At 46.9% G+C, this 17,183-nt stretch overlaps 1 protein-coding gene across 1 annotated transcript; it reads left to right on the forward strand.

Moving 5' to 3' along the window:
• Positions 1–300: 300 nt before the first annotated feature.
• Positions 301–13,615, forward strand: PRSS55 (serine protease 55). The gene is made up of 5 exons (XM_008526033.2): positions 301–472; positions 4,241–4,433; positions 5,786–6,036; positions 7,449–7,591; positions 13,273–13,615. The coding sequence occupies exons 1-5, from the start codon at positions 418–420 to the stop codon at positions 13,573–13,575; spliced, it is 945 nt and encodes a 314-aa protein (XP_008524255.1). The 5' UTR covers positions 301–417; the 3' UTR covers positions 13,576–13,615.
• The last annotated feature ends 3,568 nt before the right edge of the window (positions 13,616–17,183 follow it).

Raw genomic sequence — 17,183 nt, forward strand, 5'->3', positions numbered from 1 at the left:
CTCTCAAGGGCCCAGCCCAGCAGCCCCTCATTCAGGCCTGATGCATGCATTCACAGAGGACCCCTGACATGACAGGCTCTGTGGAAGACAAGGCATTTGAGCCTGGAAAAAGGCTGGATGTGACAGGGGCCAGAAGCCAGGTGCCCACCTGGGACTCAGTGAGGGGCAGGTCGTGCCCAGGTCGGCGAGAAGGGAAGCTCTGACGGAGGGCTTGGAGGATGACGTCCCTTGGTGCAGCCGTCTGAGAATCAAAGCAGCGAGAAGGGAAGGCTGCATGACCTCAGTCTGGGTTCTCCACTCACAGCCCATTGTGACATCGCTGGCCGGGCCTGGCTCTGAGAGTGGAGGCTCTGCCAGCGTCATTCCCCTTGGCCTTGAACTCCGTCACCTCCTAGGCCAACAACAAAGCCAAGGGTCATGCTCCTGTTCTCAGTTTTGCTGCTCACGTCCCAAGCCAAGGGTGCACGTGGCGGTATGTGGACTCCTCTCCCGGTGGCCAGAGCAGCTCTCCCCGGCGGGGCTGGGCGTGACAACAGCTCTGCTCACGTCCCTTTCACCCAGTCAGTGGTGAGCACGAGGGCCAAGGGGAGAGAGCTGGTGAGCGAGCTCACGGCTCAGCTAACTGGCCGCAGAGAGGCCGGCTCCCAAGAGTGCCGAGCAGTAGCTTCATGTCTTCCCACATGCCCTGCTTCAAAACCACGTCCCTTTCTTCTCCTCTCTTCCCCAGCCCAACATCCAACCTGTCTGACCTTCAGTTTCAGTTTTGAAATCCGAGTCTTTATCCCTGAATGAATAAGGGAGTGCCCAGCAGCACGTGCCCCCATGAGCTGAGCATCAGTCCTCGGTTCAGAGTGGGAAGGGGGGCGCCGGGCCTTCCCTTCTCAGCAGCAGCTCCCCACAGCTCCCTGGTGGTGGTTCTCTCTCCAAGGGGGTGGCTGAGGTCGGAAGGGTGCTGGGTTACTTAGCAGCTGTTATGGGTCAAGTCCTTTCCCAGGTTTAATGCTCATATCGCGACGTGGGCACTCCGCTCTCAGCCCTACACACCGGTGAAGAACTCAGCCTTACGGAGGTTGAAGATTTGTCTGAGTCACACAGCAGGGAAATAGTAGAGCCTGGATTTGTCCCCTCTGACTCCAGTGCACACATTTCCCTCCTTGCACACTGCCACGTGAAAAGAGCACAGCCTGTTCTCTGGCCTGCTCCTCAGGCATGGGGTTGGCCACACTGCGTGTGAAAGGCGGGTGGTGCGTGGTCCTGGGAAAGAATCATCAGTACTTGCCCGTTCGCCAGTGTGTCCGATTGCCCCTGAAGCCTCAGATCATTCCTCACCCATCTGATGACATTGCCTGCGTCCTGCTCAGGGCCTTTGCACTCTAGCATTTACCTACAAGTCCACAGGAGTCCATGCTGGTGATGTGGGTTGTTCTCAGGACCAAGGAAACGGAGCCTGAGGCCTGGAGGCCGGCCCCATGGGGCCTTTGGTGCAAGACGATATGAGAAACTCTGACAGCTAAAGTGACTTGCAGATTTACTCTGTGCCAAGCAGTGTGTGGCACTTCAACACCCATTATCTCATTTAATCTGTAAATCTGTTTTATAGGGTAGTATTAGCTTATGTCCATTTCAGGAAGGAAGAAAGGGAGGATAAGGAGGGAGAAGTGGTTTTCCCCAAATCATACGGTGAGTAAGCCAGGATTCAGACTGTGGGACCCCAGAGCCTTGCTCGTGGCAAATGCCGTATTCTGCATCTCAGAGAGTCCACACAATTGGCACCCATAACAGTCATGGGTCACTCGACCAGGCTTCAAGCTCATAATCACTCTTAGTATTTTGACAATTTCCTCCGACACTCATAAGTGTGACTTTTTAACATCATTGAAATCACAATTTTTATGGGATTTTTTATCCTGACTCTCCCCCTCAACCTTATGTTATAAGCATTTGGCTCACATCATGGAAAGCTCCCCATAAACGTAATTTTTGTGGCTGAATAGATGTGCCTTACTTTACTTAATCAATATTGAAGTTGTCTCCCATTGGCTACTGGTATAAAGACCCCTGCAGTGACCATCTGTAGACAAAATACTCGCTGCACTCCGGATTTTCCTGTAGGATGACTTCCTACAGGTGGAAGCACTGAATCAGAGCACCGCTCTTCGTTGTTGAGCGTCACCTCTGTGCCAGGTATGATGCCAAGGCTCCAGGCCTGGGACCCAGTGTCAACAAGACAGACACGTCTCCTTCCCCAGATGGAGCTTACACTCTGATGTCAGAGTCAGGCAGAAAGGGAGGAATACTGTGCGACTCCACGTGACCATGAAGTGGTGAAGAAACACCATGCAGGTAGAGAGCATAAGGAGGTAGAGTGACCAGGACGGCGGGGGCTGTGAAGACCTCTCTGAAGAAGTGAATCTTGAACAGAGGCCTGAACAAAGCAAGGGGGTGAGCCGTGCAACTACCTGAGAGAATATTCCAGACGGAGGGCAGCACTGAGTAGTGGTAAGAACATCACCCCTGAAGCCAGATCAGTCTTGGTCTGGCCATGACCAGCTGTGTGACGTTGGGCAAATTACTTAACCTCTCTGCACCTCAGCTGTCCCAACTATAAAATGAGGATGATAATAATACTACCTCCTCATAACACTACCTCTGAAAATTAAGTGAATTTGTCTTCACAAACTGCTTGTAATGGTACCTGACACATAGCACTATATGTGTGTTTGGTGAATAAAAGAGGAAGTGCAGATCCAAAAGTCCTGAAAAGAGCCATTCATACTACTGACAGGTGAAGGCTCTTGATGCATATTGCTAAATTTTCACTCCAGTGTTTTTTGTTTTTTTTTTTTTTTTTGAGGAAGATTGGCCCTGAGCTGTCATCCGTGCCCTTCTTCGTCTACTTTATATGTGGGACGCCTGCCTCAGCATGGCTTGATGAGCAGTGCATAGGTTCATGCCTGGGATCCAAACCAGTGAGCCCTGGGCCACTGAAGCGGAATGCACGAACTTAACCACTGTGCCACTGGGCCAACCCGTCTAGTTTTTTCTTTTAAACCAAAAATGACCACCACTGGGTCACTCCAGCCCAAGCTACAAAAACCCTAAAACCCCTGTTGAGAGATAGTTGGAAAAGTAGCAGCAAGGAAGAGACAAGAGGGGGTCTTAGGCTCTTTAGAGTCAGACCCATTCCTTGTTCCAGAACACAAGACGGACGTTCAAGTCAGCAGATATTATGGAGCATCTCCTCCTCCGGGGGCCAAGGAGCTGGACCAGGACTCCGTCCAGAAGGCGATTTCTCCTCTCGGCACAGGCAGCTGCAGCCTTTGCTCTCGGCCTCCCAGGAAAGGGCGCTGCTCTGCCTGGTAGAAAATGTTCTAACCTAGAACAGCTCAGGGCTTCCAGTAGGTCAAGCCCTTTCTGTGCCTCCCTTCTGGTTTCCCACGTGTGTTGGTTTCCTGCAGCTGCTGTGACAGCCATAACTTAGAGCCACAAGCAACACAAATCTCTCATCTTACAGCTCTGTGGGATAGAAATCCAGCTCAGGTCTCACTGGGCTGAGATCAAGGTGTCAGCAAGACTGCATCCCTATCGGTGGCTCTTGGGGAGATCCTTTTGCCTTTCCTTTTCCAGCTTCTAGAGGTCATCCAGATTCCTTGGCTTGTGGCCCCTTCCTCCATCTTCAAAGCCAGCAGCTTTGCATCTTGGTGCCTTTCTCTCTTCTTCTGCCTCCCTCTACCACTGTTAAGGACCCTTATGATTACATTGGGCCCACTACGATTATCCAGGATAATCTCCCCATTTTAAGGTCAGCTGATTAGCAACCTTAATTTCTTCTCCAAAGTCCCCTTTCCCTTGTAACATGCACAAGTTCCAGGGTGTGGTCTTGTAGGCCACGCACATCTTTTGCAGGATCATCATTTGGACTACCACTCTGGGATTGGCTCTGGACCAGTATTTTCCTCTGATTTCTCTTGGATGAGCAGAAACAAGCTCAGTAAAGTGACTTGCTTGAGATCACAATGCTGGAGGGCGGACAGAGCCAACCCTTCTGACCCACATCCCAGGCTCTATGCAAAAAGAATAGCATATCTTTTGCCTTGCTTGTGTTCCTAAGGGTGCTTCACTGGGCCAGCCTCAGTTTCCTCATCTCTAGAATGGGTATAATGATGGCTTCTTATCAGCCTCCTATGGATATTGACTAAGTGTTGCATCTTTTCCCCTTCTTTCTCTTCCATTCCACCAGAATGTGGCGAAAGACCCAGTTTTGAGCGAGGAGCTCAGTATTCCAGAATCATAGAGGGGACGGAGGCTCAGGTGGGTGAGTTTCCATGGCTGGTGAGTATTCAGGCAAGAAATACCCATTTCTGTGGCGGCACGATCATCAACGAGTGGTGGATTCTCACTGCAGCTCACTGCTTATCTTCTGAGGAGCTGATGTAAGTATCAAGAGCCCGTCCCTGTTGCTTCTGACAGTGTCCACTCCCGGGGCTCCCCACGCTCAGCTAGAGCTGATTGATGAGGGCAATCCTAGCACTGGTCAGCCCTGAGTCAGGCGTGAATGACTACCACCCATCCCCCCCAACCCTGTGGATGAGGAGCCAGCGAACTTGAGCCTGGTGCTCTGCTGTGCCCTCCTTGTTGTCACCCAGGGCCAGTAAATGTGACTGCCCTGAGGTCACATGGTGTCCTCTCCGAGAACGTCTACGGCTTGGTGGAACCAAAGGGCTAGGTCCGTCCACCTCTCCAAGGACATTCATGCCCTTCTAGGAGGAAATTCTCCTCATTCTGGAAGTCTGGGTTCCTGGGCCATGTGACGCTTCACTCTCCTGCTCCTTGTGGAGTTTTCTCTGCACTCCGGGAGATTGGTAGAAAAATCTGGCATTTACTGATTATTAATCATGTGCCAGTGACCTGCTAAGGAACTACCTTCATTGATTTATTTAATCATACAACAACCCCGAGGCAGGTAGAATGAATAACCCCTTTTTAACTCAATCTTACAACAACCCTCTGAGGCAGATAGAATGAGAAACCCTATTTTATACACAAGGAAACTGAGGTCCATTAAGGTTGGGTGACTCACCCAAGGTACACACCTAGTAGACAGAATAAGGATTTAAATCCTGGCTTCAGTGCTTGTGCTTCCTGCCACACCCGCTACACCACCTCGAGAAAGTCTGAAGACACACTGAAAGACTGCCTTTAAAGGGTTAATCAAAAACCTGGGGAAAGTTGCATCATGGCGTAACCAAGGAAGCTTGCTGCATCTACTCCCATGGGCTGCTTCAGGATTGGCTATTGGAAAGTTCCTGGCCATTCTGCCTGGAGGAAATCCCTGAATTATCACCAAAGATTCTTTCTGCTTAATCAGTGGCAAGTCTAGATTAAATTCTGTTCCTGGGTCTCTAAGTTGCTGGTAGACAAGTTGATGTAATAATACCCTACCTATCTGAGGGCTAGTTTCACCTGTGGCAAGTTGTCTTTTGTGGGTTCTTTGGAGTGCCCGAAGCCAAGTTCTGCCTCCGCATGGTTAGGCGGGAGTACCGCACTCACGTCTCTGGGACGTTGCTGGAGCAGCAGTGTGGCTGGGGTCTGCCACATTGGCTGTTTCTCCCTCCTTCTCTACCTTTTTCAAATTCTCACATCTTCTGAGCAACAGCCTGAGTAGGATAAGTCCTAAAGTCCCCTAGAACCGAATGGGATTTAGGGTTTTTGGGCACAGCAAATTCTGTGACTGTGTGACTTTCCTTCTCCTCCCACTTCCCTGTCTCTGGTTCTGTGCCACCAGTCCAACAGACCTGAGTATTGTGTTGGGAACCAACAGCTTAAACAGCCCATCCCTGGAAATGAAGGCGGTCACCAGCATAATTCTTCACAAGAACTTTACAAGAATCAACATGGACAACGATATTGCCTTGTTGCTGTTGGACTCGCCCATCACGTTCAGCGAGCTGAAAGAACCCATCTGCATGCCCACAAATTCCAACCTCTCCTCGTGGCGTGAATGTTGGGTGGCAGGATGGGGACAGACCCAAAGTGGTATGTGACTGCTCAGCATCTCCTGAGAATTGCTGCGGGAAGAGCCACATCATGGGCATCTGAGGATGGGTCACTAAATCTAAAGGCAAGGGGAGCAGGGTGACAAGGAGAGAGGGCTGAGAGAAGGAGGGAGGAGAAAAGAACTTGCATTGGAGCAAATCCCTGCACACCAGAGGCTCAGAGAGGCCCAGTGCCAAAGAAGGATGTCCTCGAGGCCCCAAGCTGAGATGCCGGCTGCCAGGCTGTGTCCTATCCAGCCAGCACAGAGCAGTCTTGTTTGCTTGTTTAGTTGAAGATAATCTCTTCAGTTTGCCAGGGGCCCCTCTACTCCTTATCCTCTCACACCTCCCTCGATTCACACATGGATGTTTCCCACCTGATTCCTACAGGCATTCAAGATGCCTGCCCTGCCCTCGACTTCATGGTCCTGGAGTGTTGCCCAGCCACTCTTGGAAATGAATCTGTTGTTACCTGTTGTTACTTGGCCAAAACAGGAGGAACTGTACCAGGGCAGAAAGGGATTATGAAAGCCCTCCTGGACTGTCCCCAAAGAAAACTCAGACAAACCAAGAGCAAACAGGCAGAGGAGGGGTGGGAGCAGCACAGCACTGACTCAGGCCTGAATACGACTCCAGGTCCGCAGGGGTGCTTTGCTACGAACTGGGGTCTGGAAGATGGGAGGTATTTCAGGGCTTTAGTGACTAGAGGGCGACTAGTGTCTCATTGATTCCCAGCTCCAGGCACCACTCGAAAGTTAGAAGTGAGGAGGAGGCAGAAATTGCCCACATGATTAAAAATACTCAATAAGGGGAAGAATTTTGAAATTTCTGTGTGGTCAGAGTTAATGGGACAGAGAGACGTCCAGACAAACTCCTGGAAGCTGGCATCCAGAGAGGGTCTTGACAAATCCCCCGTAAAAACTCTCAGCCAACCTGCCCTTGCCTGGAGGACCTGAAGCCCTCTCCACCGGGAAGGCAAACCCACTTTCAGCAGCCCTGTGCTAGGAAAGGGCCACACTCACAGAATACAAGGCAGTGACAGGCAAATATGCTGAAGAGGCAGGAGGATGCTGAGAAAAGATCAATAGCCAATTCCAAGAAGTCAGGTCTGTGGGGCTGGCTGGAGTCAAGCCAGAAGTCTTCTTGGAAGTAGGAATATGATTTTGAATGAGAGGGATAGTTCAAGGAGGTGGGGAATTGTTTGGAAGAGCCTGGAGCAGTGGAGTGAGTGAAGTTTGTGGGATTACCGGAAGGAAGTGGAGAGTTAGAGGCCGTGAGGCTGTGAAGGTCGGTGTGGATGGGTGGCTGGTGGGACGCCGGGACGTGCGGGATGCTCTAGGGCACAGTCAGTTGTATTATTGGCCTGGGACTACTGTCCAGTGAATTTTCTAATGTGCTTTCTCTGTGGGCCAGATGACAAAAACACTATGACTACTGATCTGATGAAAGTACCAATGATCATCGTGCACTGGGAAGAATGTGTAAAGGAATTTCCAAAACTTACCAGAAATATGCTGTGCGCCGGATACAAGACTGAAAACTACGATGCCTGCCAGGTAACTAGGGGATATCCCCTCCCTCACCCCATAGGCCCCCATCTCCTCAAGGCTGCCAAAGCAAGGGTATCGTCTCTCCACTGGGAATAGGCAATAGGAGTCTGGAAAATGTGTGGGAATCAGGGCTCGGCCATGGGAATGGGGACATGGATTGGGGAGTACTCATTGTCAGATCCTTGGGATATCAGTGCATGCCTGGAAGCCAGTGTCCCGCAACCCTGCCTAAATATTTCTAGTCTTCTCCAGGCACACCAGACAAACAGGGCTCCAAGATTTTTTTCATTTCTGGGACTTACTAAAAAACAAAAAGCCAAGGAGGATTTGAGATTTATACAGAGAGTCATTTTAATCAATTAATTTAGCAACCTTTGTTGAGCAGACTAAGCCCTGTGGATGCAACCACGAACGAGGATGGTTTCTCACTGAAAGGAGCCCACAGTCTCCTGAGCAGGCAATTGGGTAAACAACTATAATGTATTGAATGATACATGTGGGTTTCATTGAACCAAAGTCAGGTATCTTATCTTCTCTTTAATAAAATGAACACAAAAATTAAGAAAGAACAACATTTTTTGATTGTTGCTAGAAAAAATAGGAAAAAAACCCATCAGAAATTAGCTTTCTCTGGCTCTAAGGGTGAATGATGGGATTTATCTTTACAGCTCAAAGCTTCTCTCTTCATATTGGAGGCGTCATCTGGATGCGCCCACTTAGTTGTACTCGTTGGCTGGGCAGTGGATCTGGTCATTGGTGTAAAACTATAAATTCAGATGTTAAAGATTCTGTAGAGTGGTGAAAAGGCTGCCTCATGGAAGGGGAAAGTATTTATCTACAGAATTATGTATTACCATTTAATGTCAGGAGGGTGTAGATTTCCCTGCTAGACTACGAGATAGAGTTTGAGAGGGAGTCGCCAGGATAGGGGCTGGGGGCATCAAGAGAGAGGAGAATGGAGAAGGGGCTCAGAGGTAAGAAAGAGTGGACTCCAGCAGTAATGGCACCAGGTTTAGCAGGCGTCCCAGTGTACTGAATACTGTGAGGACCAGAAAGAGAGACAAAATCAATGTCACATGAACCTTGTGTTTTCTTCACGTTCTGGACAATTTAAAACATTAAGATGGAGTAGACACAGACACTGCCCCTCTCCTTTCAGTCTCTGATGCATCATCATCCCATATTCACAAGGCCAAAGCCAACTGTGGCAAATCAAGCGTCGTCTTTGATGACATTTTCTGTGCCCTTTGCTTCAGTGGCTGGATCCACCATCTGGAGTCTAGGAGTTTTGCCTCACTCCCTCCCCTATCAAAATGTCCTTCAATGAAAGCCTCTAAAACGAATCATCTATTGCTCAAGTGCTATAAATAAATGCGCTGTTATCATTTTAAGCCTTTTTTAAAATTGGGAAGTGAAAGCTTTGCTCTCTGTTTAGAAAGCTTTCTATTGTTAACAATAAGCTGACAGTGATCCAGTCAAGGAAATTTTTCTGAAGTTATACAACATTATCATCACTTAAAAACATATAAACTAAGCAGAAAGTCCCTTAGAGCTTAGAAATAATTGCCCTTGAAAATAAAATCATGCTTTTAAACTTAGCAAACTTTTTTTTTTTCTAGTGAGGAAGATTGGCCTTGAGCTAACATCTGTTGCCACTCTTCCTCTGTTTTTTTCCTCCCCAAAGCCCCCCAGTTCATAGTTGTAGGTTCTTCTAGCTTCTCTCTGTGGGACACTGCCTCAGCGTGGCTTGATGAGCGATGGTAGGTCTGTGCCCAGGATCCGAACTGACCAACCCCAGGCAGCCAAAGCAGAGCACACGGACTTAACCCATCAGCCACATGGTCAGCCCCATAAACTTAACAAACTTTAAAAAACCATATAATCATATAATTAAGGGAAATTATAATTTTATAATGAAAACATTTAAACATGTTCAAAATAATGGTGATAAGATTATGCTATGCTTAAAAAACAAATTAAAATTAAATGCTAACATTAAAAACAGTTGGATTTTTTGGTTTACTTTTCCCAGCACTTTTTTTCTTTGTAATCCCCTGACTAAGGTTATACTATATATATACACACACATGTATATACATATACATATAAAGTTCAACTTAAAAAAATAATTTTTAAGTGGCACAGTCAAACAAAATATAAAATCACATATCCCCAGCTAGTAATGCAATACTTTTTTGAAGGATTAGCAACCTTCTGGAGGAAGAGTCATCACAATGACTTGCACTGTCTGTGTTCTTATGTGTCTCTTCAGCGCCAGCAGAAATGTTGTCTTATTCGTGTGTGAATTCCCAGCGCCTCGCCCAGTGCTTGGCGCATAAAACATGCTCAACAAATGTCTGTCAGATAGATGAAGCTTCCAAGGAAGCCAGCAACTCTCTGTCGGGAAAGCAGCTGTAGCAGAAGGGACATCTGAGAGAGGTCCGAAGGAGGCTGAGAGTCTGCAAGGGGAGGGGGCGAGAACTGGCAGCCAGCTTGGCTGTTGGGCAGTATGGTCACCAGGCTGTCAAGCTGACCTGGATTAAGACCTGAGCTACTTGTTCTTATAGACTTTACTATTGTTTTTTATGGCAGTTTTAGGTTCACAGCAAAATTGAGAGGAAGGAAGAAATTTCCCATATACCCCCTGTTCCCACACATGCATAGCCTCTCCCATTAGCAACATCCCCCACCAGAGTGGTACATTTGTTACAATCTATGGACTCGCGTTGACACAGCAGAACCACCCTAAGCCCACAGTTTACCTTAGGCTTCATTCTTGGTTGTGCATTCCACGAGTTTAGACAAATGTATATTGACGTGTCCATCACGACGGTATCATCGAGAGTATTTTCACTGTCCTGGGCTGCTTCCCAGGGCGCTATCTCGAGCACAGCACCCACGATACGTATGCAGAAGTCTTATTTCATTCCATAGGATCTTTGACTTTTAGAATCTCAGACTTTTAGAGCTGAAAAGAATGTATAAAAATATTTAATCAAAACTCTGTTTTACAGATGAGAAAACAAGGTGATTTTAATCATCAATCATTCCCTTCACTATCGGAATGGATCCAAAGCAGTAAAATAGCTTCGTAGCTCTTTCACACATATTCAGTAATTTCACTCTCTCCACTGCTCTGGAAGATGGGCTGGGCCGGTCTCCCTCTCCTTGTTTAACGGATAAGAAAACAGGGATTGAGAATGGGAGGGATTTGCCCAAAGTCCAGGTAGTGGTGGGGCCAGGCTGGAAGCCAGGTCATCTGCTTCGACCCCAAATGGACAGGAGGATCGTGTGTGTGATTATCTCACACGGTGAGCACGGGCGGCTCTTGTGGTCAGTATGTTTCTAACCAGTCAGGTCCCTGGCTACCAGCTTTAGTCCTTGGAAGAAAGTCCCCCTTAGGTGGGCTGTTATGAGTCCCGGGTCCTTGCTGAGTGAGGCCACACCCTCCTTTGAGGTAATCCTTGATTTCTTTCTAAGAAAATGACCTGTATTTACAGGTGTCCCTCTTGGGTCCCAGCAGTCCTGAAGGGATCCTCTGTTTCCTAAATATACAAGTAATGTTTGTAATACACAAGGGTAAAATAATAATACTAATACATTTCTGGAGCACTTATTACATAGCATTTACCCTGAGCCGAGCGATTTCTAGATTTTTAAAAATTTATCTGCCAATGATCTTGGAAAGCAGTTGGCATTATCTCCATTTTAATAACACACAAACTGAGGCTTAGAGAAGTTACTTGCCCAAGGACTTTTCTCCCCCTGTTATGTAAAGAAATAACAAAGAAGCCAGGCAACATATTTATAAAACTTTTGTAACATTCATGCCTGCAGAAAATGAAGAAAATTATAAAAACAACATTTATGGAAGGAGCTGTTTGGGTGGAAATCCTGTTGATTTAGTTCTTGCCTGATGACTTTGAAACAGAAATAGCACAGAAAAGCACATCCCCACAAAAAACAAAGTGGTAGAGGCAATGTTTTGTACTGGAAAGGGTAATTTTGGTTTTGGCCCACACTTCCTTGGTGTCTTTGAGCTCTGATCTCTCTGTTAATTCTGCCCCAAATATCCCTCTGCTTGGTGATATGTTCCACGGTCAACCCACACTCCACGTGAACACAATTTACTCATTATCTCCCCTGCACTTTATTTCTGTTAACCACATCCCGTAACCTTGGAACTAGACCTCACCGTCCTGTGCAATGTCACCAGTCACCAGATCATGTCAGTTTCAATCCATCTCCCTCCATTCCGACCTTCTCGTGCCCTGGTTCAGATCCTCATCATTTTCCCCTCCTCTTAACTAGTCCCCTCTACCTCCTGTCTGACTCCACTCAATCGATCCTCCACATACACCCTTCCTGTCAAATTCCTCTTTATCCTTCAAACTCAATGCTTTGAAGTCTCTCTTGACTGACCCTTCCCACAACAGAATCAGATCCTCCCCGCTTTGTCCCGCTTCCAGATCTTCGTGCTTCTCCTGTCCCATCAAATGCAGTTCGTCCTATTTGCTTACATTTTTATCTCCCTCACTGGACCATAAGGTCTTGTATCCCAAATGCCTGACAATTAGTCTTTCCTCAGTGAAGATTTGTTAAATGAGAGTGATCGAATCTCTTCTGACCTTCCATTTTCTAACACGGGGATCAAAATGCCTACCCCCCAGAGATGTGAGGTGGTAGGATTAAAGAGAAGAAAAGTCAATGGGCTAACGCTGTGCCTCACACATCATGTCCAGGAAACATTCATCCTCCTCCCCTGTTAGAGTTCATTATAAGATGCCATTCATTCTAGTCGCCTATTTACCATCATGCGAAAGGAGATGTCTCTCCACTGAAGAAAGACCGATTAAAACATTGTAGCCACTCAGCTCCTTTGATGAGAGGCAAGGTGGAAAGAACATGGGCTTTGGCATCAGAAAGTCCTGATTCCAACTCTGGCCTGGCTACCAGGTAACCCTGAGCAGGACTTATCCTCCTTAAGACTCATTTTCCCTGTATTAAAATAGATGGAAGGAAGCCATATATATGTGGGTATACCATAGGGACTTCATACATGTTTTCTAGACAAATAATCAGATGAGTCATAGACCCACATGATTCCACCCCGGAGGGACCACAAATTCAGAAAAGTCTAGCTCACTTTCCCCTGCAAACACCCACACCAAAGAATTAGAAAGGAACACTATTCTCCCTCACGCCTCTGGGAGAACATCAAAGGAGACCCAATTCATATCCACAACCCCAACAATGCTTCTCGCATCCTATTCTCATTCCTTCCCTTTACAGAACTTTCCAGAGCTTCTGATTTGATAAGACCCACAAAACTAGTCCCCACTCTTCTCTTAGCCTGTGCAACATCCATCTGCCAGCTCCTCTCGTACTGTGCTTCAGATGGAGTTATTTTCTCACTGAGCCCTTCCTCCTCCTCCCCACTCTTCAGTCCTGTCCCATCTACTGCTCACCAACTCTACAACCCACAACTCCCAGAGCCACCCTGACAGCAGCACCCTCCTCCCCTGGACCCAGGGTAAAGGTGGGCATTGGTCAGCAATGACAAGATTTCCTTTGGAAGCCTGGAGTAGGGGAGATCAAAGATTCCTCTTCCATTAATGAGCTGAGCTGTGCCTCAGATGGACAGTTTAGGATGGGACTTTCTACTGAACTGTGTTCTCTGCCCACAGGGTGACAGTGGGGGACCTCTGGTCTGCACCAAAGGATCTGGCAGGACGTGGTACCAGGTGGGCATCATCAGCTGGGGAAGGAGCTGTGGACGAAAGAACATTCCAGGAATATACACCTTGTTAGAAAATTACAACTTCTGGGTCAAGAAAGTAACTGAGTTAGAAGGAAGGCCCTTCGATGCTAAGAAAGTGAGATCTCCTCCCAAAGAGAAACCAAGGAGCTCCCAGGCCTCAGAATTCCCAAAGCCAGGAAGCCCCAGATTCTGGCTCCTGCTCTGCCTTCTGTCCTACAAGCTATTCTAGGCCATTTTCTACCAATAATAAAACAGATGCTATTCCTTAACCAAGGAGGGTGTGTAAGAATGTGCCACCAGCAGAGGGACTGGCTACAGATTAGAGCTAAAGACTAGGAACTGAGGTTGATAACAGAAAGTAGGACCAGAAAGTCAGGCCTGGTTTGGGGACTGGGCTTTGGGTCCCTGCGTTAGTCAGGACTCTTTCCATTGCAGGTGAGTTCTTGAACTCAAACTGTCTAAAGCCAAAAAGCATTACTTATAGATGTGCATGACAGAAAAATCCCAGGAGTGGTAGGTTGGCTTTAGGCATGGCTGAATATAGGGGCTCAATAGATATTGACAGGGACTATTTCTTGTTTGTAGCCATTACCCTCAAAAAGGGCTTCCAAGTGGTGGCCATAATGACCACCAGTACTTCCAGTTCGCATTCTACCAGCTTGGTAGCCCCAGGAGGAAGAAAGAGTCCTGTTCCTGATAATTCCAGCAAAATTCTGTGGTCTAACTCTTGTGACCCACGGCCTGTTGCCGACTCAATCACTGTGGCCAACAGTGGTACTCTTCTAGTCTAGGCCCGCGTCACCTGCCCACTCCAGGAGCCAGCAAAGGGCCAGCCATCGAGAACTATGTGCATTGATAGTGAGGGTAGGTATTGCCACACACAGAAATCAGGGTGCTGTGAACAGAAAAAGAGAACTGGGTACTGGAGTGGTCCTTTGATGGTGGACATTCTGGCTGGCTGACCTCCAGGCCAGCCAAATCCAAGGGTCTTGGGAGCTTCTGAAGAAATGATGTCCAGAGCTTGCTGCTTTAGGACTGCTGGGGGAGCAGGGCTAGAGCAGGGAAAAGGAGAACTGGGGAGCTTTTTCTCTCACAATCTCTTTCTGAAAAAGTATCAGCCATGCTGTAGTTCATGGGAAAACCACAAATTTCCATTTAAAGCTTTGCATTTCCTGAATTGCCACCACGTCTTCAGTGGAAGCCCAGGGAATCCAATGGAGATCAGAGCCAGAGGAAAGAGGCACAGGGCAGCCATTCAGTCTTGGTATTGAGAACTCAGTGTCTGGTGCTGTGGGAGATTCAGCAGAAAGCAGGAGCCCATTCTCAAGGAGCTTCTTGGCAAACAGTGATACACGCTACACTCAACCCTTCCGACCGAGTTCTAGAGGGCGTGGGAGCTGAGAATCCTGCGGAGTGCAGAGGAGGCTATCACCACGAGCCGGCAGAACCCAGAAGGCTCCTAAGAAGGGCGGCACCAAGAAGGAGGGTCAGCTGTAGGGAGAAGTAAGGGTGCCTCTCCAGGCATGGGGAGAGAGCCAGTGAGGGCCGGGTGGGGCTAAGCATTGTCAGTTTGGCTCAAGAATATACCTGAAGTGAGAACCGGTAACAAGCTGGGAACGGGAGAAAGAGAGCAGACTCTGATGCTCCAAAAGAGAGGACTCCCGAGACAGAGACTGAAAATAAGATGATTAAAAAAAGGAGGATCCTTAGGAAAAATTAAAGTTGCCCAAGAGAGGTGAAAATGAGTTGTTGTCCTCAAAGTAAGTGTAAGCATGGGCACATTCCTAACTCAAACACATGTGAGCAACGTGAACCACTGTGTGAAGGATAGCTGGGGAGTGTGATGGTTAATTTTACTTGGAGGGTGTTTTTGGAAGAGATTAACATTTAAATAAATGCCTTCTATAACGTAGGTGGGCCTCATCCAACTAGTTGAAGGCCTACATAGAACAAAAAGACCATCCTCCCCAGGCAGGAGGCAATTGCTCTAGCAGACTGCCTTTGGATTGCACCTGCACTAACATCTCTCCCAGGTCTCCACCTGCTGGGCTTCGGACTTTATCACCATCAGCTCTCCTGGGTCTTGAGCCTGCCAGCCCACCCTGCAGATCTGGGCTTGCCAGTCTCCGTAATCACACCAGCCGATTCCTTATAATAAATCTCTCTCTCTCCCTGCACATATATATGTGTGTGTGTATATATATATATATATATATATCTTCCTATTGTTTCTCTGGAGAACCCTGACTAATACAGTGATGAATATCTTCAGTACAGTGAAGGGGCCTGCTAAGATAATGAGGTGGAAGCAATGTTGTCATTGCGCATTTAACTAACAAATGCCATGCTTTATCATGATTTGGAAACCATTAAGTTTAAACATTATCCAGATAATTGACTTGTGATTAGTTGTGCCACATGTATGTCCCATCTGAGTTTTAATACCTAGAGTGGCAATTCCTAACCTACACACTGAGGTGCCCCAGGGCACTGCCACAAACTTGCAGGGATGTGATGGAAGCAGACAGACATCTGTCGGGCATCGAGGGAAATGGCAACATCCGTTGGACATTGAGCGGACTACTACTGTTATTTGGACATAACTACTTAATAAATCTAATTATTCAGTATTTCTTTTGGCCTAGGAGTGCTGTGAAAAAAATTACTAAGACACTAAGGGCCCGTGAACTGAGAAAGTCTGGGATCTGACCTAGGTGATAACTGCTGATGTTAACATTTAGTACTTAAGAATAAAGCCTGGATTGTTATAGCAATTTTGTGCATCTTGGCTGTGACAAGGTTCTCAGACTTACTTTGTTTCGGGTAAACTTGACAGTTTTTAGAAGTGCTGGTCAAGCATATTGTGGAATGCCACTTTCCTGGAATTTGTCTGCTCTCGTCTCATGATTAGACTGGAGTTGCAGGTTTGGGGAGGAAGATCAGAGATGGTTAAGCACATTCTCATTGCATCGTGTCAAGAGTCCATAGCACCAACATGATTTATGATGTTGATGTTGACTCCGATCACCTGGTTGAGGCGGCGTTTGTCAGGTCTCTCCACTGTAAAACTAGTCTTTTTTCCTTCCTGTCCATACTGTGCTCCTTAGAAGGAAGTCACAATGCACCGCCCACTCTTAAGGAGTAGGGAGGTAGGCCCTGCCTCCTTTAGAGTGGAGTATATTTGGAATTCTTCTGCATGGGAGATTTCTCTCTCCTCCTCCATTTATTACTTTATTCAATCATTTATGTATATCAGTATGGATTGATGGATATTTATTTTTTTACTTTGGGTCATAAAACTATTTATTTTATTTTATTTTTCAAATTTTCCAGCTTTAGTCATTGGGAGCTCTCTGTTGGCTTCTGTGCCATTTTGGCATATCCCCCACCAACTGTGTGTGTGTGTGTTTTAAGTACTTTTTTACTTTCCGGCACTGCAAGATGCTAAAAAGGAGCTTAGATTTTAAGTTATGAACCAATGAAATTCTTTTTGTTTAAGTTTGGTTTCTGAGTCTTGTAAATGGAAGAGTTCCAACCCATGTCAAGGGGATCAGCCACACTCCTGCACACTTTATATTTTAAGTTTTTTATATTTTTGATAAAAGTTTTATATGTTTAAGGTGTAACAATGTGATATTTTGATAAATGCGTACACTGTGAAATGATTACCAAAATCAAACTAATTAACATCCCCATCTCCTCCCACAGTTACCTTTTTTGTGTGTGTGGTGACAACGCTTGAGACCTACTCTCTCAGCAAATTTCAAGTGTACGATATATTATTATTAACCGCATTATGTTGCCATGCTGTCCATTAGGTCTCCAGAGCTTAGTCAT

Source organism: Equus przewalskii, chromosome 2 (genome assembly GCF_037783145.1).
Source record: "Equus przewalskii isolate Varuska chromosome 2, EquPr2, whole genome shotgun sequence".
Lineage (NCBI taxonomy): Eukaryota > Metazoa > Chordata > Mammalia > Perissodactyla > Equidae > Equus > Equus przewalskii.

Bases quoted from the DNA above. Each gene is read 5' to 3' on its own strand.
- PRSS55 (XM_008526033.2), top strand. From the start codon at position 418: ATGCTCCTGTTCTCAGTTTTGCTGCTCACGTCCCAAGCCAAGGGTGCA. The intron at 473-4,240 runs GTATGTGGACTC...CCATTCCACCAG, and splicing joins AGCCAAGGGTGCACGTGGCG to AATGTGGCGAAAGACCCAGT. The intron at 6,037-7,448 runs GTATGTGACTGC...TCTGTGGGCCAG, and splicing joins ATGGGGACAGACCCAAAGTG to ATGACAAAAACACTATGACT.